At 47.2% G+C, this 27,870-nt stretch overlaps 2 protein-coding genes across 4 annotated transcripts in view; one reads left to right on the forward strand and one right to left on the reverse strand.

Annotated features, from left to right (window-relative positions):
• The window catches only part of dhrs11a (dehydrogenase/reductase 11a), a 42,783-nt gene extending 36,211 nt beyond the window's left edge, over window positions 1–6,572 (forward strand). The window contains exons 3-7 of one of the 2 annotated variants that reach the window (XM_056284430.1): window positions 735–829; window positions 1,389–1,518; window positions 5,144–5,236; window positions 5,346–5,411; window positions 5,614–6,572. In XM_056284430.1, coding sequence (XP_056140405.1) covers window positions 735–829; window positions 1,389–1,518; window positions 5,144–5,236; window positions 5,346–5,411; window positions 5,614–5,655 — 426 coding nt within the window. In that variant the 3' untranslated portion in view covers window positions 5,656–6,572. The remainder of the gene's footprint in view (window positions 1–734; window positions 830–1,388; window positions 1,519–5,143; window positions 5,237–5,345; window positions 5,412–5,613) is intronic. The other variant, XM_056284431.1, reaches the window with a different exon arrangement.
• A 23-nt stretch (window positions 6,573–6,595) lies between these two features.
• si:ch211-283g2.1 (sodium- and chloride-dependent GABA transporter ine) lies at window positions 6,596–25,942 on the reverse strand. 2 transcript variants are annotated; one of them, XM_056284433.1, is made up of 14 exons: window positions 25,816–25,942; window positions 25,510–25,667; window positions 20,093–20,227; window positions 19,676–19,886; window positions 18,127–18,259; window positions 17,845–17,979; window positions 17,452–17,555; window positions 17,212–17,336; window positions 11,518–11,630; window positions 11,183–11,323; window positions 8,145–8,244; window positions 7,895–7,995; window positions 7,620–7,787; window positions 6,596–7,502 (listed from the first exon to the last, which is right to left on the reverse strand). In XM_056284433.1, the coding sequence occupies exons 2-14, from the start codon at window positions 25,634–25,636 to the stop codon at window positions 7,350–7,352; spliced, it is 1,746 nt and encodes a 581-aa protein (XP_056140408.1). In that variant the 5' UTR covers window positions 25,637–25,667; window positions 25,816–25,942; the 3' UTR covers window positions 6,596–7,349. The 2 variants fall into 2 exon arrangements, with proteins under 2 accessions (XP_056140408.1, XP_056140409.1); XM_056284434.1 differs by having other exon boundaries at window positions 25,510–25,898.
• Between the last annotated feature and the right edge of the window lie 1,928 nt (window positions 25,943–27,870).

Below are 27,870 nucleotides of genomic sequence, written 5' to 3' on the forward strand. Positions count from 1 at the left end.
GGGCCGAACTGGCTCCCCACTGTGAGTGAAAGCCGGGTTCTCGTGAGCCACGTGTTGCTACACTGAGTAAAGGCAGCACGTATAGCAACGCAAACCTGTTCACACACGGGCTCATGTGCACATACGTACACACACACACCCTCCCTCCTTGTTTCATTGGTTACAAGAAAAGGCATCAGAACAGCGTAAAGCCCTTCTTGTGGAAGCCGGTACCACTTCCCTTGTTGGGGCCATTTCATCGCAGTTTGATTGTGACTTGTTGAATTTTGGACTATTCTCAAAAGTTGCAGCGTTTCTCAACCCTTTCCCACCCGTTGCCATAGCAGCCAGGTGAATGTGCACAGCATTGTATTTTTAGCCAGCGTAATCTGCACGCTGACCTTGTTTAGTTACCCCCCCCCCCATCTTACCACCACTTTAGCTTTAAACGGCCATCTCTCAATGTCACTGTGGCAGCTCAGAGGCCGTAAGCCAGACAGGGAACACCGGTTCACGTGATCTGACACAGTGACTCAGTTAGGCTCAGAGAGTTGAGGTGAAGCCATGGTGGGTATGTCATTTGAGACAGTCAGTTATTGATTTCACAATATACCACCGATGAGATATTGTAAGATGGCAATCATGATGTAATAACCATGTAATAACCAATAGCCATCATATATTATTACTTCACGACATTACACAAGAATCTGTTAACATAATGCAGTAACTGAAAGGTTGCTGTTGTCTTACAGGTGAATGTCTTAGCTTTGTCAATCTGTACCCGCGAAGCCTACAAATCAATGAAGGAGAGAAACGTGGATGACGGCCACATCATCAACATTAACAGGTAGTTTATGCAACCTGCCTGCCTCCCAACCCCAGGCCAGATGTATTTATGCACTCATTACACACTGTCTTAGAATAGTCTGCTTAAGACTGAAAGGTCAATCGGAAGTGGTTTGAGTTAATTATGAGATTTAGCCCTTGTGTAAAGTTATTAGCTGGCTAACTAGCTATATCCCAAGTGAGTAAGAAAAGCATCAAAATAAATGTCGGACCAGTCCAAAAAGTGCCAGACAGAGGTGATTCTATGCCACTTAAAGGGAACGTTGACAGTGAAATGCTAATGCTATTGGAAGATTAGCATTGCAGACGTGTAAGATGGAGCAACAGTTGAAGGAAACATGCAGGTAAAGTGAAGGGGACATTTCTGGAGATGTTTTAAGCATTGGGCAGGTTGGCTGTACTGATCAGAATGACCTCTGAACATTTGCACTTGTAGACTTCCAATACTGAGGTGGGCGACCTCAAATTCATTTTAGGGTGAATTCTGACAACATAAATGTGCTTAAAAGTCCAAAGTTTTGGGTTTCCATGCTCAGCTCTTTATTTCGTTCTTGTTGTAGCATGAGTGGGCACAGAGTTGTACCAAGTGCTGACGTGCACTTCTACTCTGCTACTAAATATGCTGTGACGGCACTAACTGAGGGGCTGAGGCAAGAACTCCGAGAAGCTAACACCCACATCAGAGCCACAGTAAGTAGTCTGTTTCATCAGGCCTCAGTTCTCAGTGCAAGGTGCTTGATACTGCTGACCATGGCATTTTATGCCTTATCAGATATAGGCCCGTCAGACCAAAACTGTTGGTTGGTTTTCAAATTACTTCTCCAGCCGTACGCAATGTGTGCAGGTCTTTCCTCCAGCTTTCTTACTGTCACCAAAGGTGTGCTACAAGGTTCAGGTTTAGGACCCACCCTTTTCACTATTTCTGTGAATGATGTGGGTCAAAATATTAATGCATCTGTACATCTTTATGCTGATGATACTTTTGTATATTTTTGTGCAAGCACTGTTGCCCTGGCATTTGAACATCTGCAGTCTGCATTTGACACTATTCAGTCACACCCGTCCCACCTCAGACTTGTGTTAAGTGCAGACAAAACTAAGGCCATGTTCTTTTCTATAAAAAAAAAGGATGGTGCCGGCTGTTCTTCCCTGTATCATGTCTGCACAAGGCACCCCTATTGAGATTGTGACCAACTACATATATTTAAGTAATACAAGGGAAAGGTTGCCCGCACTGAGACCTGGCCATCACCATTGACAACACCGTGGTGACGCCAACTCGGACTACGAGGAATCTGGGTGTGATCCTGGACGACCAACTGTCGTTTGCTGCAAACGTTGCATCGGTTGCTCGCTCCTGCAGATTTCTCCTCTATAACATCAGGAGGATTCGCCCATTCCTCACCGACGAGACGGCACAGATGCTCATCCAGACTCTGGTCATCTCCCGGCTGGACTACAGCAACTCCCTCCTTGCTGGCACCCCGGCGTCGGCCATCAGACCTCTGGAGCTTGTTCAGAAAGCTGCAGCTCGTCTGGTGTTCAACCGCCCTAAGTTCTCCCACACAACCTCCCTTCTCATGTCCCTACACTGGCTCCCAGTAGCTGCTCGCATCCAGTTTAAGACGCTGGTGCTAGCCTACAGGGCAGTGAAAGGAACAGCTCCTTCCTATCTCCAGGCCATGGTCGAGCCCTACACCCCTGCCTGACCACTTCGCTGTGCTGCCTCGGGACGCCTGGTTGCCCCGTCGCTCAGAGGCCCCTGCTGCCGATCGACCTGGTCCCGGCTCTTTTCTGTCCTGGCCCCACAGTGGTGGAATGAACTCCCCACTGATGTCAGGACAGTGGAGTCACTGCCCATCTTTCGGCGCAGGATGAAAACTCACCTCTTCAAGAACTACGACCCTGTTACTTGTTCTTAGCACTTATTGTATTCGCTCATTTAAAAAAACAAAAAAAATCTCTTTCTTGCGCTTTTACTTTAGCACTGGTTTTGCTCTTAGATGCTTGTTTAGATGCACTAGTAGATGACTAGTAGTTCTCCTGATTTCCTACGTTAAATGCACTATTGTAAGTCGCTTTGGATAAAAGCGTCGGCTAAATGACTGTAATGTAATGTAATACAATTGATGAAAGCCTATTTCATATTGCTCATCTTTTAAGGAAATTGAAATTAAAATTGGGCTTCTTTTTTAGGAACAATTTTTTTCCCTTTAATGCTAGGAAACAGCTTGTTGCTGCCACTTTCTTGACTTTCCTAGGACTATGGGGATGTTTAGTACATGAACGCCTCAGCCCACTCTCTCCATCTGTTGGATGTTGTCCATCACAGAGCTCTGAGGTTCACAACTGGTTGTAAACCCCTCGCACACATTATACTCTGTATTCTTTTTCCTCAAAGATATTCTTATTGGATTTTAAACAACAAGCGATACTTACAAAGATTTTAAAACAAGTGCATGATATGTCAGATTTACACTATGTAAAAATGATATAGGAACATGACAATCTTATCCCCAATCACCCCCCCACCCCCATCTACAAGCCGGGACGCTGTATGTAAGAGGGTATATCTCGTCCCTGGAGTGAAACAGGAAAGTGCTGAAAGTCAGGTTTAGGATTTAGAAAAGAAAGAAAAATAGGTGGGTCAGTAAATGGAAGATGGGGGTTTAGGAACTGGAAGACTTTCACAGGTTATATTACTGACATAAATCAACAAAAACAAAAAGCAGAAGAGAATGGGGCAATAATTCTTTAGTTTGGCTGGAGAGTCTTAAAAGTATGCAAGGAAAGGTCTCCACACCTTTTGGCACTTGGAGTTACAGACTGAGTAGCGGATCTTTTCTAGGTTTAAACAGGACATAATACCGTTCAGCCACTGAGTGTGGGTGGGCGGGGCAGCATCCTTCCATCTCAGCAATATTGCACGCCTGGCCAATAGAGAAGCGAAGGACAACATGCGGCGTTTGGATGGGGTCAGGTGTACGTCATCCTTGCCAGTGGCGCCAAACAGGGCGACCAGAGGGTTAGGTTCTAGTTTGAAATTGAGGGTTAGGGATAAGGTTTGGAAGACATCTTCCCAGTATTTTTCAAGTCTAGGACACACCCAGAACATGTGGATAAGGGAAGCCTCACCCCCCCCCTACATTTGTCACAGATGGGACTCACATACTCTGTATTCTGTAGTGAACTGGTCATTATTCATGTGCAGAACTTTCTGCTGGTATAACCTCATTTATAAATCCATCCTTTGACTACTGCCCACTTATTTAGCCACTTAAATATCCCGTAAACAGTGCTGCCCTGTCCTACGTCCCCAGGGCTTTGTCACTCTCCATTCCCTCAGTCTCTACCGAATTTGGTAAAAAGGCCTTTTCCTACTCTGCCCCCTCAGCCTGGAATACGCTACAGCAGGAACTGAAGCTGTCCAGCGTGGTTCCCGGGGGCATTTTAAACTACTACAGAGTCTGGAGAGCGTCTGTGGGAGTTTGCTCTTTACGTCGTGTTTAAAATCTGACTACCGTTTGGGCACTTTGCACTTTTATGACGGGTGTTATATTTTGTCCCTGAACTGAATGTCCTGACTGTAACTTTGTGTTGAACCGCTGCTTTTGTCTTGACCGGGTCTCTTGAGAATGAGACCCCCCGCGTCTCAGTGAGATTACCTGTCCAGGTAAAGGTTAAGTAGAAATAATGTAAAACATCAGAATCAAGTTTGTATCGCAGTTTAAAGGAAATCTGAACCATGATGCTGGATTTGAAAATAAAACTGCCGATGCTTTAGACAAGGTGATCAAAACGCTCAAGAGAGGGCATCCGGGTAGCGTGGCGGTCCATTCCATTGTCTACCAACACGGAGAGCGCCGGTTCGAATCCCGGTGTTACCTCCGGCTTGGTCAGGCGTCCCTACAGACCCAATTGGCCGGGTCTGCAGGTGGGAAGCCGGATGTGGGTATGTGTCCTGGTCACTGCACTAGCGCCTCCTCTGGTCGGTCAGAGTGCCTGTTCAGGGGGTTGGGATAGTGTGAAAGAAGCGGCTGGCAACTCCACATGTATCGGAGGAGGAGGCGTGTGGTAGTCTGCAGCCCCCCCCCCGGATCGGCAGAGGGGGTGGAGCAGCGACCGGGACAGCTCGGAAGAGTGGGGTACATTGGACGGGTACAATTGGGAAGAAAATAAAATAAAATTAAAAAACTACTTGAGACCAAATGCCAGTTTAACAGTTGTTCTTGGAATCCTAACCTTGGCCCTGTTTTGTGTCAGCTTGTGTGTAGACGTGTCGTAAAAGTGTCCACTGATTCGCTTCTCCGTGTAGTGTATCTCCCCAGGAATAGTGGAGACCGAGTTTGCCTTCCGGCAACACAACAGCGACCCAGAGAAAGCAGCTGCGGTGTACGAGAGTATAAAAGTAAGTCTGCGTGTTTTCGACTCGGTGTAAACCAACGGTACCCACCGCCGCCACCACATATGGAAATACCCCGGTGGGGTTATTTATGGCTCCATTCTTCCTTCTCCAGTGCTTGAAAGCGGAGGACATAGCCAGCACAGTCACATATGTCCTCAGCGCTCCTCCCCACGTTCAGGTGAGCTCCGTTCACCCTCTCACTAGCTCTCCGTTACCATCAGCGCCTCCATCCAACAGCACATTTGTCATGTAAAAGTACTTTTACTGGGAGGACACGTTGTATGGATACTACACTCATCAGTCATTCTTGGTTCAAATCCCAGTACGTGGTCAGCAGTGATTTATTTGTGTGGCCGACATGTCCCTGTGCGTTTTGTCAGATTGGAGATGTGCAGATGAGGCCGGTGGAACAGGTGTCCTAGCAGCGGGGCAGGCAAGTTGCAGGAGGAGCAGACAGACAGCAGCCACGGTGACTCCTTTAGCGTCCTCTGCTGGGCAACAGAAAAACAACTCAACTACAGTTCTGCTGGATCTTCTGGACAGATGTGGTCAGAGGAGGTGCTGGAGCCTTGTGTGAGGCGGCTGTGCAGAAATTCATCACGACAGGTGTGGACAATCTCAACCACCGCCTCATTACTACTGAAACTACTGAACGCAGAAACCTGGTCTTTGTGGTGTATTGTTCAGCCTTTGTGGAGAACAAGAGGCGGGTAGAAATTAGGAGGAAAGGATGGAGAGGCGCTCCTGTGCTTAACGGGGTTATCTGCATGACCATCACTTCAGGAGAAGAGTATTCCATTAATTGCACATGATTGGTTTTGGTTGTTTTGTTTGTTTTTGGTTTTTTTTTAGGTCATACCGCATATCTTTTTAAAATTAAATGAGTAATTTGCTGTTTATAAGGAAAATAATTATTATTCTAATTTTTTTTTTATGAATATTTTAACTTCTGATTGTAGACGGATGTGGACTCTTGTAACCGTTGACCCTACCTACCTACCTACCTAACCATAGACATTTTTTTTTCTTCCCCCCATTCTGTACCAACCAATACTTAAGGTTTAACAAATAAATGTCATTAGCTAGGCCTGGACGCGTCCAGTTCACTTACCCAAGCCCACGTCAGCAAGCAGCACAAGTGCACAAGGGATGATGGTGTGTCTCTTATTCCGTAAGTGTGGTTTCCCAGCCCACTAAATGTGGAGTCACCGCTAGGGGGTGGTTTTGCACTTTGGATTCATTTGGAGAGAGGTGAAGTAACTAACTCAGTGCACGTGTATGTTATACAGCTGTGTACCTATACAGTAGAAATGTCTCATTGAATCAATAAAAATTATTGCCCAGATGAGTGTGTGCCTGGCGGGGTTTTTTATTTATTTATTTATTATGGCTTACATGACATAACATGCCCGGTGTAATGTGACCCATGGCACTGCCCATTCCCCAGCTCCGATCAATAGCTTCAACAAAGACATAACGTTATATGGTCCAAGATAACATCAGTAAAATGTGTTACAAAAAGCCGCAATATGTTTCCACGGCGTGCTGTAAATCCTAAAGCTTATCTCAACCAGTCGGTAACGTCAACGGGTGTGGCCAAAAGCTTTGCACCCGTAGTCGAGCGACGGCCGTTGCTGGATGCAGATATCCACGGCGATACTAACCGCAAGTCTAGATCCGCTTAGGCCTTACCGCCATGCACGCACAGATCACAACAAAAGGCACCGCGGCGCACATATTGGATGTACTCGTCCGATAAAGGCCGGCTGCTCACAATACCCCACCTATTAATGAACCCTCAACAAGACATCACACTTCAGATTTATAGGCTCACAAAGATGGCCACTTTGCGCGATCTGCGTAGCAGATATGCAGCGATAACTCTTGTCTGTTTTGTGGTAAGCCTCTGGTAAACTTGCCAGAAGTTGACTGGTGATTTGTCATTACAGAAAAAAACAAAAAGAATTAACAGGTGAAATTTGTGACAATCAAATAATCAGTAAATTACTCGCAGAGTTTGCGCCAAACGTTTCATGTCAGTGCCAGTGATGGGCAGGTCAAACGCCCAACCCTGTCTTGACCTATAATAAAATGGGAACATGACGATGCCGACGGATCAGAGGTTTGTCTCAGTAGGAGGTCTTTCTGGTAGCGGACAGGTAGAACTGATAGCTGTGATGGATGGATACTTGTCTTTTCCTCCTCTCTCACAATAAAGCATTTTCTGTTTATCGTTTAGTGCGAAAGGTGTGACCGACAGCTTCAGTTTCTGTAGGAGAGACGTACCACAGGTTTGAGACACAGATGGTTTCGACTCGTAGCAGAACATTTCCGTGTATTGGATTGACGATGCCTGGCAAAACAGTTACCACCAAATATCCATTACCTGTGTCAGTGAGCCAGGCAGGACCCACAGTGTGTGAACTGCCCCAAGTGGAATCCAGATGACGGAGGCCATTGCAATGACCCAGCCGATACCCTGAGCCCAATGGGGAAAGACTTGACCTTCGTAGCGAGCCGGTTTAAACTGGATGATGGCAAAAACTAGGATTACCTGTCACAAACGGAAACATTTCAGTCATGGGGGGAGGTGTCTCGGAAACAGAAAAAAAATCTTGACAAATATTATTTATGCAACAAAAAAAAAAGTCTGTGTCTCACAGTGACCAGTAGAGGGCTGACTACCATCCAACACACTCTGAAAAAGATATTTGCTGTCTTTCCTGTCATCTCCTCTAAGTTGCTTGAAAGTCGCTTCACACCTGAAAATAGGATAACGGTCTTAAAAACAAGCAAAACAGGCATGTGCTTTAACACTCGTGATGTGTTCAAATGATGCTTTTTTGAGGCCTTCAGTGAATTTTCACTTTAAATGACCTCTGGAAAAGCAAACTCAAGATGTTCGTCTCACCATAAATCCAACAGACGGCAATCACCTCGAAGAAAGCAAGGAACATGATGGAAATTATGGCTGTGTAATGGTCCATGAGCTGGAAAATATAGATTCCAACCTGCACAGAGAGAGACGTGCTGTTTAGGACGGCGGGTAAACAGGGAGGGTCACACCTGAGTTACAGCATTTCCCAACGGTGGGTCAAAGATCTTGCAGGTGGGCAGACAGATGTTCTTTTTTTTAATTATGATTTGTTTTTAAAGTTGCAAATACATGCAAAGAAAACCTCCTTATCCACTAAAATATCACTTTAAAAATAACATAAGCCTTCTTTGTCAACAGGCCCTATATTCCCTCCATAATCCACATGTCACTACTGACTGCTTCTGTCCCTGCTTTATTTTAAGGATGCAATCGTTAAGCCCCTTCTGAAAAAAAAAATCTTTAGACCCTAACTCGATGGATAATTTCAGACCAATTTCCAAACTGCCCATTCTTTCCAAGGTTCTCGAAAAAGTTAACTGATTGCCTTTTTAAAACAGAAATGAACTCTTTGGGACATTTCGGTCGGGATTTAGGGAAAACCACAGTACAGAGGCTGCACTCCTTAAAGTGATGAATGATCTGCTGGTTGCCGCCGATGCTGGAAAATCGCCAGTCAGTTTTAGGTCTGTTAGATCTAGCTGCATTTGACACTGTTGTTTATTCTGTTTTATTGGAACGTCTCACACGCTGGGTTGGCATCTCTGGTTCAGTTTTAAAGTGGTTTAGTCATACTTGCAAGATAGATCTTTTAGGGTAGCCGTTGGCAAGTCGCAGTCATCCCCTGAAGATGACCTGCGGGGTTCCCCAGGGGTCTGTCCTTGACCTACTCTTGTTCTCTCTCTACATGTTACCCCTGGGCAATGTCATTTACAGGCATGATGTGAGCTTCCATTCCTAAACAGATGACACTCAATTGTACCTCTCTTTTAACCCTAATGGTTTTAATCAAATGAATACCCTCCATGACTGCATGCATGACCTCAAATGCTGGATGGCCCAGAACTTGCTGCAGCTAAATATTTATAAGACCGAGGTACTTATCATTGGCCTTGACAGTGTATGCTAATACTTCAAAACATCTGAGCTCTCTGTCTCTAAATATAGCCCAAAACTGCAAAAATCTTGATGTCAGCTTTGATAACCACCTCAGCTTGAACAAGCACGTTAACTCAGCTGTCCAGTCTCGTTTTTTTGCAGCTCAGGAGAATCTCCAAGATCAGTTCAATTTTATCCAGTAGAACTTTAGAGACTGTCATACATACTTTTATTTCCTCTTGTTTGAACTATTGTAACTCCCTCTACACATAATCTGAGTCAACAGAGTCTACATAAATTACAGCTTGTCCAAAATGCAGCAGCCAGACTCCTCACCAACACCAAAAAAGAGAGCACATCACTCCTATTTTAGCTTCTCTTCACTGGCTCCCAGTAAAGTTTAGAATTGATTTTAAGATATTATTTTTAATGAAAGCCCGCTCTGGACTCGCAGCCAAGTATATTTCAGATCTTCTTACACCATACATGCCCGGTTGCAACCTGAGGTCCTCAATCAAGGCTCTGCTAGCCATACAGAATACTGTCGTTTGTACATACATACAATGAAATTCATTCTTCGCATTTAACCCATCCTAGCTATGTAGCTAGGAGCAGTGGGCAGTTGCCGTGCAGCACCTGGAGACCAACTCCAGTTATTTCATCCTATTGCCTTGGTCAGGGGTACAGACAGGAGTATTAACCCTAACATACATGTCTTTTTGATGGTGGGAGGAAACCGGAGCACCCAGAGGAAACCCATGCAGACATGGGGAGAACATGCAAACTCCACACAGAAAGGACCTGGGACGGCCTGGGGTTCGAACCCAGGGCCTTCTCGCTGTGAGGCAACAGTGCTAATCACTGGACCACCGTGCCACAATTTAGGCTGAAGACCAAGGGTGACTGGACATTTTTCTGTTAGGGCCCCTACAATCTGGAACAATCTCCCTGAGGAGATCAGACTGGAGGGCTCCTGATCCTCTTTTATATCCCTCTTGAAAACACGTTTTATAAGTGTGCTTAGTCGGGATTTTGTCTTCTGAATTTATCATTTGTTTATCTCATTTACATTTTATTACTATTTATTATTTTAATTATTTTATAGTTCTATTGTACTTGTTTTATTTTTCCTCATAAGCAGCTCCACTTGCTTTTAAATTTCCTTACCCAATGTTGTTTAATTTTTAAACTTTTTAAATTGTGTTTTATCAGTTTCTCTACCTTTTTTATTTTGTCTTGTAACGCACACACTTTGCAGCTTTCTTTTGAAAAGTGCTATATAAATAAAACTATTATTATTATTATTTACTATTAAAGACAAAACAGGACTCGTTCCTGCGGTAAGTTTAAGTTTGAGAATGGCAGCACAATGATCAGAGTTCATACACTTTTTCACTGATGGTTTTCAATGACTTCTCCATAACTTGTTGCTTAATTTCCATGACAAAAAGACCTACTAGTTTTGAGTTGCTACTGACAAGAGGTTTTAACAATTTATAAAATGTGAAAGTCAGTCTCTATTTCTAATGCTGCACATAAGCCACTTTACTCTCAACAACTTCTGCAAACCACATTTTGTACATGTCCATTTGAAGTCACTGATTGTTGAAAGTGTCAACAAGCTAGCTAGCTAGCTAGCTAGCAAGGTAGAAAGCTACTGTGTGCAGAGGTACACAATAACATACTGAGACAAACTGTTGCATGCACACACACAGTGGAAATATGGTCCCACCTGCTTTACTTTTTAAATGGGTCAATCAATCGTTAACGTGATTTTTCCACATTTTTTTCCAAAATGAAAATTTCTCACAACATTTCCTTGACCCGGAAATGCGTTTTCCAATTTCCCTGACTTTTCCAGGTTTTTCCATGTGGTTGTAAGATTCAACCCCTACTCCAAAGAAGCGAGGGCTTTAAATAGGGCCCATTAAGGCATTATAGCTCCGGTCACTTCCAGGCAGAAACACGTCACGTACCTGCATGACATAGGGAATTCCCAGCACGAAGGCCGTGCCGCACACCGCCAGAACGAACAGCTCCTTCTGCTTAAAGAAAGACAGCAGGTGATGGCCGAATCCATCCATGAGACTGGTCACCATCACCTCAGCCATGGCAAACTGTCAAAACCAAAACACAGACAATACATAACCCACTGCCGGTGACACAACTCTTTCTGTAAGCTGTTGATTATCCTGAGGCACGAGTCCACCATTCATTCATCTGTATTCATCCACAACTGATGTAGTGATGTTGACTTTGGTGTGTGTGTGTGTGTGTGTGTGTGTGTGTGTGTGTGTGAGGGTCAAGCTACTTCACTGTCCAGCCCGAGACACAGCAGCATAAAGAAGAACAACACGGCCCACAGTGGAGCTACTGGCATGGTGGAAAAGGCTTGTGGGTAGACGACAAAAACCAGCCCAGGACCTGGATACACAAACACACGAGATATCAGTGCGGCATCACTGTAGAGCCACGCAGCTAGACTGACCGATGTCTGATTGGTTTGGTGTCTGATGCACAATGCTAGGGACGTTTGTTTTTAGGGACATGTGTAAGACTCGTATCAGCACCCCTCAAGCAGAACCACATATATGACCTGCCCTTAACGTTGGCACTCACACTTGATTATTGATACTTCATTCAGAGTACCAATCGAATAGCTAATAATAATAGTAATATAATAAAATAATAATGTATTATTACATATATAATACATATAATATAATAATATAGGATTATATATAATAATAGCAATAAGATATAATAATAGCTAAGTAGTTGTAGTAATTCAGAGTAGCAATCGAATAGCTAATATAATAATATATGATAACATATATAATACATATAATAGAATAGGATAATATATACAATCTACGACTACTACTTTCGGCTGCTCCCGTTAGGGGGCGCCACAGCGGATCATCCGTCTCCATCTCTTCCTGTCCTCTGCATCTTCCTCTGTCACACCAGCCACCTGCATGTCCTCCCTCACCACATCCATGAACCTCCTCTTTGGCCTTCCTCTTCTCCTCTTCCCTGGCAGCTCCATATTCAGCATCCTTCTCCCAATATACCCAGCATCTCTCCTCCACACATGTCCAAACCATCTCAGTCTTGCCTCTCTTGCTTTGTCTCCAAACCGTCCAACCTGAGCGGTCCCTCTAATATACTCCTTCCTAATCCTGTCCTTCTCTGTCCCTGTCCTTCCCTCTAACTCTTGCTGGTACCCTTCTGTCACAAATCATAAATCATAAATATATATAATAATAGCAATAATAATAATAATATATATTTATGTAATAATAATACATATAACATACAATACATATAATATATATAATAATAATAACTGAGTAGTTGCAGTAATTCAGAGTAGCAATCGGCCATAATTCCAGAAGTATTTCCATGTCATAGCACAGGGCTCTGACATGCCGTCCCCAGTCCAGTGTGCCGGTGGTTTATGGTTTATAGCAGGTTTATGGTTTATAGCAGGGGGATTCAGTCACTCAAGTGTTCTCTCCAGCGAAGGAGTGAACCGTCGGCATGTCTAACCTGTGCTGGGCTTAAGGGGTCTGCGTTGTGGCTGCTGTATAACTGGCTCGGTGTACAACTGGCTCGGTGTACAACTGGCTCGGTGTACAACTGGCTCGGTGTACAACTGGCTCGGTGTATAACTGGCTCGGTGTATAACTGGCTCGGTGTACAACTGGCTCGGTGTACAACTGGCTCGGTGTATAACTGGCTCGGTGTACAACTGGCTCGGTGTACAACTGGCTCGGTGTATAGCTGGCTCGGTGTATAACTGGCTCGGTGTATAACTGGCTCGGTGTATAGCTGGCTCGGTGTATAACTGGCTCGGTGTACAACTGGCTCGGTGTATAACTGGCTCGGTGTACAACTGGCTCGGTGTACAACTGGCTCGGTGTATAGCTGGCTCGGTGTATAACTGGCTCGGTGTACAGCTGGCTCGGTGTATAGCTGGCTCGGTGTATAACTGGCTCGGTACATAACTGGCTCGGTGTATAACTGGCTAGGTGTACAACTGGCTCGGTGTATAGCTGGCTCGGTGTACAGCTGGCTCGGTGTATAACTGGCTCGGTGTACAGCTGGCTCGGTGTACAGCTGGCTCGGTCTATAGCTGGCTCGGTGTATAACTGGCTCGGTGTATAACTGGCTCGGTGTATAGCTGGCTCGGTGTACAGCTGGCTCGGTGTATAACTGGCTCGGTGTATAGCTGGCTCGGTTTACAGCTGGCTCGGTGTATAACTGGCTCGGTGTACAGCTGGCTCGGTGTACAACTGGCTCGGTGTATAACTGGCTCGGTGTATAGCTGGCTCGGTGTATAACTGGCTCGGTGTACAACTGGCTCGGTGTATAACTGGCTCGGTGTACAGCTGGCTCGGTGTACAACTGGCTCGGTGTACAGCTGGCTCGGTGTATAACTGGCTCGGTGTATAACTGGCTCGGTGTACAGCTGGCTCGGTGTACAACTGGCTCGGTGTACAACTGGCTCGGTGTATAACTGGCTCGGTGTACAACTGGCTCGGTGTACAACTGGCTCGGTGTACAGCTGGCTCGGTGTATAACTGGCTCGGTGTATAACTGGCTCGGTGTATAACTGGCTTGGTGTATAGCTGTCTCGGTGTATAGCTGGCTCGGTGTATAACTGGCTCGGTGTATAACTGGCTCGGTGTACAACTGGCTCGGTGTACAACTGGCTCGGTGTACAACTGGCTCGGTGTACAGCTGGCTCGGTGTATAACTGGCTCGGTGTATAACTGGCTCGGTGTACAACTGGCTCGGTGTACAACTGGCTCGGTGTATAACAGGCTCGGTGCATAGCTGGCTCGGTGTATAACTGGCTCGGTGTACAGCTGGCTCGGTGTACAGCTGGCTCGGTGTATAACTGGCTCGGTGTATAACTGGCTCGGTGTATAGCTGGCTCGGTGTATAGCTGGCTCGGTGTACAACTGGCTCGGTGTATAACTGGCTCGGTGTATAGCTGGCTCGGTGTATAGCTGGCTCGGTGTATAGCTGGCTCGGTGTACAACTGGCTCGGTGTACAGCTGGCTCGGTGTATAGCTGGCTTGGTGTATAGCTGGCTCGGTACATAACTGGCTCGGTGTATAACTGGCTCGGTGTACAACTGGCTCGGTGTACAGCTGGTTCGGTGTATAGCTGGCTCGGTGTATAACTGGCTCGGTGTATAACTGGCTCGGTGTATAACTGGCTCGGTGTATAGCTGGCTCGGTGTACAGCTGGCTCGGTGTACAACTGGCTCGGTGTATAACTGGCTCGGTGTATAGCTGGCTCGGTGTATAACTGGCTCGGTGTACAACTGGCTCGGTGTACAACTGGCTCGGTGTATAGCTGGCTCGGTGTATAGCTGGCTAGGTGTACAACTGGCTCAGTGTATAACTGGCTCGGTGTACAACTGGCTCGGTGTATAACTGGCTCGGTGTATAGCTGGCTCGGTGTATAGCTGGCTAGGTGTACAACTGGCTCAGTGTATAACTGGCTCGGTGTACAACTGGCTCGGTGTATAACTGGCTCGGTGTATAGCTGCACACCTGGGAACCATGATGCGCCCATGCACTCCGGGGCTATCAGGATCACTGCCAGCCGCTCTTCCTGCACCTGGTCCAAGAACCGAGGACTGGTGGGAAGGTGTATAGGAGCATCTTGGGCCATGGCTGATGTGCGAACGCATCCACTCCAAGTTGAGGATTTCCCCACGTGCTCAGAGAGAACCAGAGAGCGCACTGCGCGTTTCTGCATGGAGCAAAGAGATCCAACTCCGCTCTGCCAAACTTGCACCAAATCTGGGAGACCAGTTCGGGATGGAGGCTCCAGTCCCCCTGACGAGGACCCCCTCTCCACATAATGTCCGCCCCTCGGTTCAATTCACCGGGAACATACACTGCCCAGTGCACCAGCCGCCCGGCTATGTGGAGAAGCTGTGTTGAACACGCTCCTCACTCTGATGTAGGCTGCCGTCGCTCTGCTGTCTGCAAGAATCAGCACGGTGATTCTGCTGCAGCGAGACGAAATGCCGGACCACTTCCCACCCGGCGAGTAGCTCCGGCGCATGAGTTCGCTGCCGGGGAGGAGGGGTGCATTGTGGCCGGAGAGGGTGAGGGGTGTGAAAGTGCGCTTATCAAATCTGCAGTAAAGCCGATTTAGGTTGTCAGCCAGTTGATGGGTCCCGACAGTGTGTGTGTGTGTGTGTGGGGTGGGGGGGAGGGGGTCTCCTGTAGTGGGTAATGTCTTTCAGACCACTCCAGAATGATGCTGGGTCACTGACAGAAAAGTTGTTTTTCAACTTTTCACAGTAGCCCCTTTTTGCCACTCTGATCTCCTTTGTGGGTGTATTTCTGGCTTAGTTACACCGGATCCTGTCTCCACCCCTGTAGGCTTCCTCTTTGGCCTGACGAAGCTGCCTGAGTTTTGCTGTGAACCGGGGCTTATTGCTGTTGAAGGTACAGAGGGTTTTGGGGGGCACACACATGTCCTCACAGAAGTTGATGTAAGACGTCAGTGGGGTCCACACTGCAGGGGAGTGGGGACTAAAGTTTTTTAGGAGCGGCGTGGGAGCAAGAGGGCTAAACCCACGAGCGGTAGCCTTTGAGGGCGAAGCCTGTATGAAAGAGAGCCCTGGTTTATAGATAAACAGGTGCGTGGAGAAGAGTGTCAGGAGTGATTTGGGACAGAAGGGTGCCAGCAAGAGTTAAAGGGAAGGTTTACAACAGGGATAGGCAACATGGTCCAGAAAGGTCTGGTGTGGGTGCAGGTCTTTGTTCCAACCAAGCAGTTACACACCTGATTCTATTAGTCAATCAATAGTCTTTGCTAAGGACCTTGATTTGTAGACTCAGGTGTGTAACTCCTTGGTTGGAACAAAGACCTGCACCCACACCGGACCTTTCTGGACCGTGTTGCCTATCCCTGGTTTACAAGATGGTTGTGAGACCAGTTATGTTATATGGTTTGGAGACAGTGGCACTGACGAAAAGACAAGAGGTGGAGCTGGAGGTGGCAGAGATGAAGATGATAAGATTTTCAGTGGGAGTGATGAAGAAGGACAGGATTAGGAACGATTATATTAGAGGGACCGCTCAGGTTGGACGGTTTGGAGACAAAGCAAGAGAGACAAGATGGAGATGGTCTGGACATGTGTGGAGGAGAGATGCTGGGTATGTTGGGAGAAGGATGCTGAATATGGAGCTGCCAGGGAAGAGGAGAAGAGGAAGGCCAAAGAGGAGGTTTATGGATGTGGTGAGGGAGGACATGCAGGTGGCTGGTGTGACAGAGGAAGATGCAGAGGACAGGAAGAGATGGAAATGGATGATCCGCTGTGGCGACCCCTAACGGGAGCAGCTGAAAGTAGTAGTAGGAGTAGTAGTAGTAGTAGTAGTAGTAGTAGATTAGGTCACAAGTCATCTTTTTAATAGCGATAATGTGATCTGACCATGTCGTATCACGTTGCTGTCATCTATCACCAGGGTTTTATTGGCCAGTGTGGCTTGTGTTACACCTATATAGGTAGTATATTACTACAAAGTATGTAGTACTTTGTAGAAGTAGTAGGATCTACTGCACTGTGGCCCATTCTCAATTCGCCCTGTGCATCATCAGAAATCTTCATGCACTTTGTCAAAAACAATAACTCATGCCCCTATCTTCATCTATTAAGAACTCCATTATTATTATGATTATTATTGTTATTATACAAATTTCCTTTAACTTCATGCCATAATACAACATATTATGGGATGAAGTTATTATTATTATTTCTTATTAAGAATTATATCTTATAATGATATCTGATGTGAATAATGGGACAGCATTCTTCACGACTGTAAACAAACAAAATCAGCAAGAAAGGCTTCCTCAAACAATATTTTATGCACACAAGCAAATAAGGCATAAAGGCACCAGAATATACACGAGAATGCCATTAATAATGTACGGATATGTAAAATGTTATCGAGGGGTGTTTTGTTACCATCCACGGCCAGGTCACTGACGGGGATGCCCTGCAGATGAGACATGTAGCCCAGGGCGGAGAAGATGACAAACCCTGACAAGATGCTGGTAAACGAGTTGATGGTGGATATAACCAGGGTGTCTCTGTGGGGGAAGCAGGATGTTCTTTAGATCTCTCTCTTTTTTTTTTAAATGCTCATAGAATCTTGTCATTGTTCTCAGGGGGAACATCTGAGTCGACGAGCGGTTTCTGGCTTACTTTAGGACGTTGTTGTTGAAGGAATTGTAGCTGGACATGGCCAGGAGCGAGCCGAACCCTATCCCAATGGAGTTGAAGATCTGAGCCGCAGCGTTGACCCAAACCTGGAACGTAACGGGGGGGAACCCAGTAACCCTAACGTCAGCACCAGTACTGTCATCATTATGGAGACGAAAATCAAAACCACGAGACTGTTGATATCACCAACTACAAGACCAAAACCATCACTGCTCTGCCCTGCCAGTGAGAGTACTTATCTACGCAGAGCAACGACGTGATGGAGCCGAACTCCAGAGAGTCTGGATTTCCCAGCTGGTTTCCGTTATGAAACTGGTGGATTTTACGGGTTTCTTTGTGAAAGAAGTCCCTCCTCTCTCCTCCCCCCCCCCTTACCTCCACAGAGAGGAGCTTCTCCCAGTCTGGTACGATAAAGAAGGTGATCCCTTGAAGAGCTCCGGGGAGCTGCACGTTATTGACCAGCAGAGTAAAAAGGATGACATACGGGAACAGAGCCGTGAAGTACACCACCTGAACACGGAAAACACACACACACAGTCATACACACAAACACACAATGCATCGACTCTGACCTGCTGATGTCATTTTTGTCCTCTTTATTCCTCCCTCTCGTTCTTTCTCTTTTCTTTCTCCCCCCCCCCCCGTGTCTCCTCTCACCTTGCCTGTTGACTTCACCCCCTTAAAGATACAAAGGTAAATGAGTGTCCATGCCAGGAGAAGCAGAAGCAAAAGCTCCCATCGCATCCTTCCCGTTTCCTCTATTCCCCCGGTCCGCTCCAGCATCTTAAGACTACAGCAAAAGAAAACGACAAACAAACTAATCAAGCAAGATGGCGGTCAAAATTCTGAAGCACTCCTTTAGTAGTGTATGAGTAGTGGAACTGGTGTATCGCTTTAAAAAAAACTATGGCTACACTTTGGTGATTAAAAACAACTAACAGCAACGATGCTTATAGAATGTTCATAATTATCACAAGGTGTTGACATCATATTGTTGTTTTTATCTTCGTTTTTTATTTTCTACTTCACTGATTTTATTTTATTTTTTGTCTAATGGCTGGGAGAGCTGGCGCTGGATCGGCTGGGAGAGCTTGGTGGGCCCAGGGGACCACGGCCCTGCCTGGAGCTGTGCCCGAAGAAGGAGCACCGAGGGCGGTCTGACAGGACGCGGAAGCGGGGCAGGCTAAGCTAGCTGCTAGCCCACGCAGACCGGCAGTTCTGGCAGACATCCTGGCTGGCCTTCCTTCTCCTGGACAGCTGAATTTTTGGGACTGTGTTGCACTGAGTGGACTGTGTTGTTAACTGTGCGTGTTTTGTTGGGGAAATCTGGGACGTGTGTTTTGGTCTTTTGTGCTGCACTGCTGTGGGCTGGGGGAAGGGAATTTTGTTCCTTTTGTGTACGCAAGCACATGAAAGAAATGGCAATAAATTGTTCCCGATTCCTGATTATATTCTCCCCGTGCACGCATATAGTATCGTTATTTTTTCTAATCTGTCAAATACACAAATATTGTTTTCCTCTCACAGAGAACCAAAATTCCATAATGCATAAAAACTAACATTGTTTATGTATTTACATTACCTTTCATATTACTCTTGATTATTGTACTGATATAACCTTTTCCCCCCCCTCCACATGTAGTGTTATAACACAGAGGTAAAGCGAGTTAAGCATCAAGTCAAATTCCTGCCAAAACAGATCCTAACTGTGATCCAGACTCTACTGAAGTGTTTCTCAGCGTCTGTGTCTACACTCCCCCGTCATGGCAGCTTGCTTGCTATCTGGCTTTTTCATCAGCATTTTCAAACAAATGAGGTGTTAAACCAGTGTTTCTCAACCCAGTCCTCAAGGAACCCCTATCCTGCAGGTTTTCTTTGCAACCCCGAATAGGTACCTGTTTGTAGTAATTCAGCAGTGAATGTCAAGAGTTTGCACACCTCGCATAATTAAGTGCCGTGAGATGATTGGTCGAGTAAGTACAAGCAGAGCTACCTATGCGGGGTTACAATGAAAATCTGCAGGATAGGGGGTCCTTGAGGACTGGGTTGAGAAACACTGTGTTAAACCATTTTTGCACTTGCTGGTTTCCTTTCCGTTTCTGGCGCCAACCGCGCTCGTTCAACACTGCACACTGTCCAAAACAAAGCTGGCATAAACACCGGCAGTGTCGCCCATTCAACCGGTTTCATCCACACTGAGGCGTACTTGAAGAACTGCTGGCTGGCCGTGGAGGAGTGCTGGCTGCTGCCGTTGGTGGTGTAGCTGGTACAGTTGGGTGTGTTCCAGGTGTTGTTGCAGCCCTGCCAGGGCAGCGGTGACTGGAAGGAGCTGAACAGATAATACAGGCCCCAGGTAATGATGATGTTGTAGTAGGTACACATGATGAAGGAAATGGCCACAGATGCCACGCCTACTCCTGAAGACAAGACAAAACATGCCTGTCACTTTCTGTTTTTGAACAGTCACACGACAGCATGTTTTACAAGGGCGTCTCACGGCTGGGGCATATCTGGTTGTTGGTTGACTGCTCATTTTAAAAGGCATAACTGTCAAATTCATTTCCAGTGAAACATTTGGGAAATGGGGTTAGAGTTAGTTTAGGGGCTGGGAACTCCACCATACCTTTTAACAGTGGGCAGACATTTGCCAGGGCCTGGACAGGTCCTCTCCTCATGTACTGGCCTACAATGAGCTCCATGTAGAGCAGAGGGATCCCCAGCGCCACCAGCATAAACAGGTAAGGCACCAAAAAGGCACCTAACAGGAAATGGGGGGGAGGAAAAAACAGATAAACGGCAGTTGTGTCTCCATAATGTATCGCATTAAAACGGTTTAAGGAAACGGCCAAAATTCCACTTAACTTCGAGCGAATTCCTCTGATTCGCATGAAAGTCGGTGCGCTCGCTTTGAGGCGGTTTCAGCCTGACTCGAACCAGAGTTGATGCGCAAAGTGGCAAACGGAAACGCCCATTATTACGCGCGAAAATTTCCCTCACGCGACCGGCCGTTTCCGGTGTAGGCGTCTTCCTGTCTTCGTCTCAGGATGGCATGATGACGAGTGGCCAGTGCTAGCTGACCCGAAAGAAGAATTACAACTTTCCCCAGTCGAAACTAACTCCTGAAGACCTCTCGCCATCTTTCTCACCACCAAGGCTTGTTTACGTGGGTTAGTCTTCTTCCCGTTACAGCCGTGCGTAACGTATACCGCCGTCTTCTGACGAAACTACGCCGTGCGTAGCCTAGCTAATTCACTACTGTAAACTACTAATAAGACCCGTTAGCCCCTTTCTAATGGGTCTGACCCTTTAGCCGAGCGGTTAGTGATGTCGCCTTGTGGTGCAGTACACCCCGTATCGAATCCCGCACCGGGCAAGAAAATAACCGGTTACATTGGTGGCAGCGCCGGGATCCGGAAGTGTGCAGATCCTCAGAAGTCTCTTCGGAGCGCGGGAATAACAAAGCGCGAGGGCGCGCTTCCGGGGAGGGTGACGACTGTAAACTACTAATAAGACACGTTAACCGGTTATGTTCTTGCCCGGTGCGGGATTCGATACGGGGTGTACTGCACCACAAGGCGACATCACTAACCGCTCGGCTAAAGAGTCAGACACGTTAGCTAGCGGCTAACGTGTATTATTAGCAGTTTACACTACGAACCAGTTAATGGCAACGCGCATCAACGCGCCTGATTCGCATTTTCTTTTTTTTTGCGAATTTTCAACAGTTCGCTTAAAATTCGCTCGACAATTTATGGAAAACCCCACTTGTGACAATTTAGCCCCGTTTACACCTGGCATGACCATGCCACGCGTCTTGGCTGATCCGATCACAAGCAGACGGCTCTAAGTACAGGTGTGAACGCACCCAGGATCCGATCCGGACCTGGATCACTGAGATCCTATCGCTCAGACCGCATTCGGAGGTGGTCTGGGCCAGAGCCCTAGAAAGAGAGAGAGTTGCGTCAACTCCGTAGACGTCAATGGGCCAATTACTTAACGGCAATGGCGGATCGTGGGAGCCCCGGATAGTTCCAAGCAGGGCGACCCGGGGCAACAGGATTTCTACGGCGAAGGTATGTTTCTCGCATTAATCAAAGGTCAATTTACAGGTAAGACGCTACAGTTGACATTTTAATGAGGACCATTTTACAAGCACGTTTGAATCAAATTAACGATGTAATTTAAAGTGTGATAGCGCGTCAATGTTCCTACACATGCGCATAGAATATGTGTCACGTTGGAATATATCTATATCTATATATAATTGCAAAAAAAATGAAAACATTGGTTAGTACAGTGTTTCTCAACCCAGTCCTCAAGGAACCCCTATCCTGCAGATTTTCTTTGCAACCCTGAATAGGTACCTGTTTGTAGTAATTCAGCAGTGAATGTCAGAGTTTGCACACCTTGCATAATTAAGTGCTGTGAGATGATTGGTTGAGTAAGTACAAGCAGGGCTACCTATGCAGGGTTACAATGAAAATCTGCAGGATAGGGGGTCCTTGAGGACTGGGTTGAGAAACACTGGGTTAGTAGTTACCAGAAATCGCGGCTAAGCAGTTCATTTAAATGACCCGCCAAGCTTCGTTTGGAACTATTCGGCGGCTACATGAACCACGTGACCCTCTCGCGTCCTGACCCCTCATTGACGCAACTCTCTCTTTCTAGGGCTCTGGTCTGGGCCACATTCTTTCAGCAGCGTATACACGACCGTGTCCTGGGCCTTATTGAAGGACCGCCTACTTAACTGACGTCACTGTGTAAGCGGAAGTATGTACTCATTCATGCGCCTACGGCGTCATATCAAAGTCCGAAACAACTTCACCCACGACGTCTGAGAAATTCGAAAAGCGATAGATATATTATGAAGGCGTCATTTTTCCCGCATGCCAAGGGCTTCGCAAACTTGTTCTTATTCTTCACTTAATTTCCGGCAGACTAAGCACGGGCAGTGCGCTGCTGCCTCCCCCGGTTAAAAACAACAACGCATTTGGTCTTTGGAAACGGAAATGACGTAACTGTTATTTGCATATAGTTATGGTGTGCAGCATGACATGATTGCTGAAACCAAGGAGGATCAGAAGCAAAGTTTTCCTTCATTCTTCTTGGCAGACCAAGCACTAAATGTGGTGAATAAAGTAAGATTTCCGGGTCACATTCCGGATCACACAACAGTGATCTATGTGATGACGGTGATGTGCAGCGCCAGTGTTGCAAACTGTATGCACAAGCCAGTATGATGGCACGCAAATTTGTGTACAGATGTCAAAACTGCTCTTTGTAGGCCCTACTGTACTCTACTCTATACTGCCCACTTGTGGTGCAATTATAGCACAGCAAAAATGAAAAAGCTGCAGGTAGAACATAATGATGCATTCAGAATCTTGCTCAAGCTTCCAAGATGGACAAGTGCAAGTCATATGTTTGTGACTAGTAATGTTGAGGAATTTTATTCACAAATTTATGATCTTAACGGCGCCTACACAAAGTGACACAAGTTACTCCTCTTATTTCTGGAAACATTGAAATAAATGTCTGTATAGGTTTTAATCATTGTGGACTTGTGAACTGCTGTTTTAGCTATATTTTTGTGTTGTTGTCCTGTGTTTTATTTTTGTTGTTGTTTTTTTTAATATGGGCCTATGTGTCTGAATAAGGTAAGATTTGATAGCGCGGGGATGTGGGATCCGATCACAAGTGGTCACTCGAGATGCATGTGGAGACACGTTCTAAAGCCTCGTGATCGGATCACCCAAGACATATGTTAGTGGCAGGTGTAAACAGGCGCTCTTTCTCTCAGTACTTCTCAGAGGACGTTATACCTGAAAACTGCTGCGGTCCAAAGGTTGAGATGATTTTGACTCAAGTGTCGCAGCTTCCTAAAAGTTGTCAAGGCACTGGCATACAACCATGATAAAGGTACAAGGCATGGGTCAGCCTTGGCTCTGTGGAGGATGGCGACAAGGCGAGTGCTCTGCTGACAACAAGAAACATGACGTATCTCGCCGTCGGGTACACCTTGTGAATTTGTTTGAGAAATGAAGACGATGGAAAGCCTCAGAGGGAACTGAACGCGATACGGCATTGGCTTATTTTCTCATTCGCAAGTAATGAAGCAAACAACGTTTAGGAAGTCCGACCTCGGTTCTTTTGGTGCTGTGAGGAATTACACATTGTACCTTTTAAGACCACAGTGCCGGTTTTGATCATCTAATCTCTAATCTTTAATGAAGAGATAACGCACTAGCATTCTCTTCTTCCTGTTTGGGAAACTATTAGGGGTGGGACGATACTGGATCGAGTTCCGAATCGTTCGGTTTTTAAACTCTACATTCTGTCAAGATAAATACCCAATTGAGATATTAATGCATTACATATTCTAACGTGCATGGATAAGTAGACACGCTGGCCGCTGGCTCGCGGGTCTGACCCTCTAGTCGAGCGGTTAGCGATGTCTCCTGCGGTGCGGGCGATACGGGTTCGCTTCCCGGCCGCGGCAGTTCCTGCGGTTGCGTTGTCCCCCCGAATTTGCTACATTGGTGTCCGAAGTGGGATGGAGCGACCGTAAGGCCATCGGAAGCGCATGCGCCCTGAGGCGTGAAGGAGCAGATATGCTTAAGCGCGGGGACCCGCTTCCCGAAGGAGGGGGGTAGTGTAACGTGCATGGATAAGAAGACCCGCTGGCTCGCGGGTCCGACCCTTTAGTCTAGCGGTTAGCGATGTCCCCTGCGGTGCGGGCAACACGGGTTCGCTTCCCGGCCGCGGCAGTTCCTGTGGATGCGTTGTCCCCCGAATTCGCTACAATATGTTGGTGTGTCTGTTAGGAAACGACTGACACCAAAATTGACATTTTAACAACTTTAATGGTGGAGTGAATTCCGGGGGCAGGCGGGAATCCACCGCAACCGGGATGCGAACCCGGGTCTCCTGCACCACGGGCAACTACGTTAACCAGCTGACTAAAGGGTCCAACCCGGAACAAGCTAGCGTCTACGCATTCGTGATCGTTACGATCCCGTTTCTCAAACAATTTAAAATGGCCGCTGTCCAACGCCTGTAAATACCGCAACGCCTCGGTGGTAGTCATGGTGCGTCTGTACCCAGACCTGCTGGAAATAATACCTGAAAAACACAACGGAAAACACATATTCCTAATCTAACAAGTGTAACAAGGCCTATAAAACGCCAAATGTAAAAACAAACAAAAAACAAAGCAAAAACAAACCCCGCCCCCCCCAAAAACTGACTGTTGCTAAGGAAATGATGCGAAAAACACACGTCATAAATAGCGACATGACGCGCACGATGACGCGCAAATTACGCGCGGTCATTTTGACCGCTCATGGTCGTTTTGGTAGCTCTCATAACTTTTTTATGCAATTGATCTAAAACTCGTTCTAATGCAAATATATGCAATTTTATGGGCATTCAGGTCTGTATCTTCCCCCCCCCCCCACAAAGTTATTAAACTTTGAAAATCCAACAGTAGTTTTCAAAGTTTAAAGTTTTAAAGTAAAGCGCAACAACGAAAAAAGATGCCACAACATTTGGTTAGAACTTCTGCACTTGCATTGGGTTTGAATGCGGGCCTTGATAATGCATAATTGTTGGGCCTAAGTCTTAAAATACATGAAAAGCAGAGAACCGCAGTGGTGTTTTGGCTCTCGCTCACCGAGGCGTCCGCTGTGTCGTATGGAATCGAACTCGTGAGCCCTGAATCGTGAGATGTATCGAACCGTGAGATTTGTGAATCGTCCCACCTCTAGTAATGATCAACTTCACATGCAGTATTCTAAACTCAGCTTTTGTGTAACATTTTCTGATATGATTCTGAAGTCAACAGTCAGAATAACATCATTTTCAAACTCGAGTCCACGTTTCAATACAACACATAGAATCAGACACACTAACAACTTTTAACTGGTCTTTCGGCCGGTTTTATCTGTGTAAGTCTGAAGCTCAGTGACTCCCATAGCACCAGAATAACCCGCCTGTACGATTCTGTTTTGGGGTGGGATTGCTGACAGTAGAGTCTCTCACCTCCTCCACTCCTGTAGCAGAGAAATGGAAACCTCCAGACATTCCCCAGTCCCACGGCATAGCCGATACCGGCCAAGGTGAACTCTATTTGCCTGCTCCAACTCGGTCGGCTGGGTTGTTGATCCATGTCTGCTCAGCGTGGCTCCTCACGCTCTCATCTGGGCCACAAAAAAAAAAAAAATCAATGGTTTGGTTGGTTAGAATTCAAGGTAACTCTGTGACACGAGCACCTTTATTATCTTTAATGATTAGCTTAGCATACATAAGCTCCCGTCGTGCAACACCTCGTATGAGAAACGCAATTACCGAGATCTCTGTGGCAGATAAGAGTTGTAAATCTCATCAGTTTTCTGGTTTGGGATGACACAAACTGCAGGGTCTCGGCCCAACTTCCACGTTTCCCACCTCGGCCAGCGGATACCCAGAGTGTTCTTTCAAAACATTCGGCCTCTGGTAGTAAAATCCGACAAGAGGGGACGGAATGGGAAGGGGGGGGGGGCAGCGGACATTCTTAAAATCTCTAACCAGCTGGCTGATCCACGGCTCTGAAACGCCCCTTTAGTACATGAGTCCAGAGAAACACGTGCCGCCGTGCTGCGCATCGTAAAAGCCAGAGGCCGCCGTCATTACATCAGTCACATGCGTGCTGCTGAGCTAACACGCTCGCCAGACCCGAGAGGCCGGTAATGACCGAGCAGTACTGACACGTCAGAGCTCACCAGACCCGAGAGGCCGGTAATGACCGAGCGGTACTGACAGGTCAGAGCTCGCCAGACCCGAGAGGCCGGTAAGGACCGAGCGGTACTGACACGTCAGAGCTCGCCAGACCCGAGAGGCCGGTAATGACCGAGCGGTACTGACACGTCAGAGCTCGCCAGACCCAAGAGGCCGGTGCAGTGGTGGCGTAATGACCGAGCAGTACTGACATGTCAGAGCTCGCCAGACCCGAGAGGCCGGTAATGACCGAGCAGTACTGACATGTCAGAGCTCGCCAGACCCGAGAGGCCGGTAATGACCGAGCAGTACTGACATGTCAGAGCTCGCCAGACCCGAGAGGCCGGTAATGACCGAGCAGAGGCCGGTAAGGACCGAGCAGTACTGACACGTCAGAGCTCGCCAGACCCGAGAGGCCGGTAATGACCGAGCGGTACTGACACGTCAGAGCTCACCAGACCCAAGAGGCCGGTAATGACCGAGCGGTACTGACACGTCAGAGCTCACCAGACCCGAGAGGCCGGTAATGACCGAGCGGTACTGACACGTCAGAGCTCGCCAGACCCGAGAGGCCGGTGATGACCGAGCGGTACTGACACGTCAGAGCTCGCCAGACCCGAGAGGCCGGTAATGACCAAGCAGTACTGACACGTCAGAGCTCGCCAGACCCGAGAGGCCGGTAATGACCGAGCGGTACTGACACGTCAGAGCTCACCAGACCCGAGAGGCCGGTAATGACCGAGCGGTACTGACACGTCAGAGCTCACCAGACCCGAGAGGCCGGTAAGGACCGAGCGGTACTGACACGTCAGAGCTCACCAGACCCGAGAGGCCGGTGCAGTGGTGGCGTAATGACCGAGCAGTACTGACACGTCAGAGCTCACCAGACCCAAGAGGCCGGTAATGACCGAGCAGTACTGACACGTCAGAGCTCACCAGACCCGAGAGGCCGGTAATGACCGAGCAGTACTGACACGTCAGAGCTCACCAGACCCGAGAGGCCGGTGCAGTGGTGGCGTAATGACCGAGCAGTACTGACACATCAGAGCTCACCAGACCCAAGAGGCCGGTAATGACCGAGCAGTACTGACACGTCAGAGCTCACCAGACCCGAGAGGCCGGTAATGACCGAGCAGTACTGACACGTCAGAGCTCACCAGACCCAAGAGGCCGGTAATGACCGAGCGGTACTGACACGTCAGAGCTCACCAGACCCAAGAGGCCGGTAATGACCGAGCGGTACTGACACGTCAGAGCTCACCAGACCCAAGAGGCCGGTAATGACCGAGTGGTACTGACACGTCAGAGCTCCCCAGACCCGAGAGGCCGGTAGTGTTGTCACCGACCGGTCGCTTCTCGGCAGTTCCCACCAGGACGTTTTGGCTCTGGTCCTGAAAGAGTCCACAGTGTCGGACAAATGGGGACGAATTCGGACCATGTCATCCGTGCCTGGCATACACTATACAAGAAAATGTTTCACACAACTTTTAATTGGTTTAATAATTCTTTGCCAATTAAACAAGAATTCAACATAAAGAGAGTAAATTTGTGTAAATATGATAAAAAGAACACGGGTTTACTCTGAAAACACCAACACAACAGACATGCAAAGCAACAAGAGTACAGCTCGCAGCTGCTCCAATGGAA

Source organism: Lampris incognitus, chromosome 8, assembly GCF_029633865.1.
Source record: "Lampris incognitus isolate fLamInc1 chromosome 8, fLamInc1.hap2, whole genome shotgun sequence".
Classification (NCBI taxonomy): domain Eukaryota; kingdom Metazoa; phylum Chordata; class Actinopteri; order Lampriformes; family Lampridae; genus Lampris; species Lampris incognitus.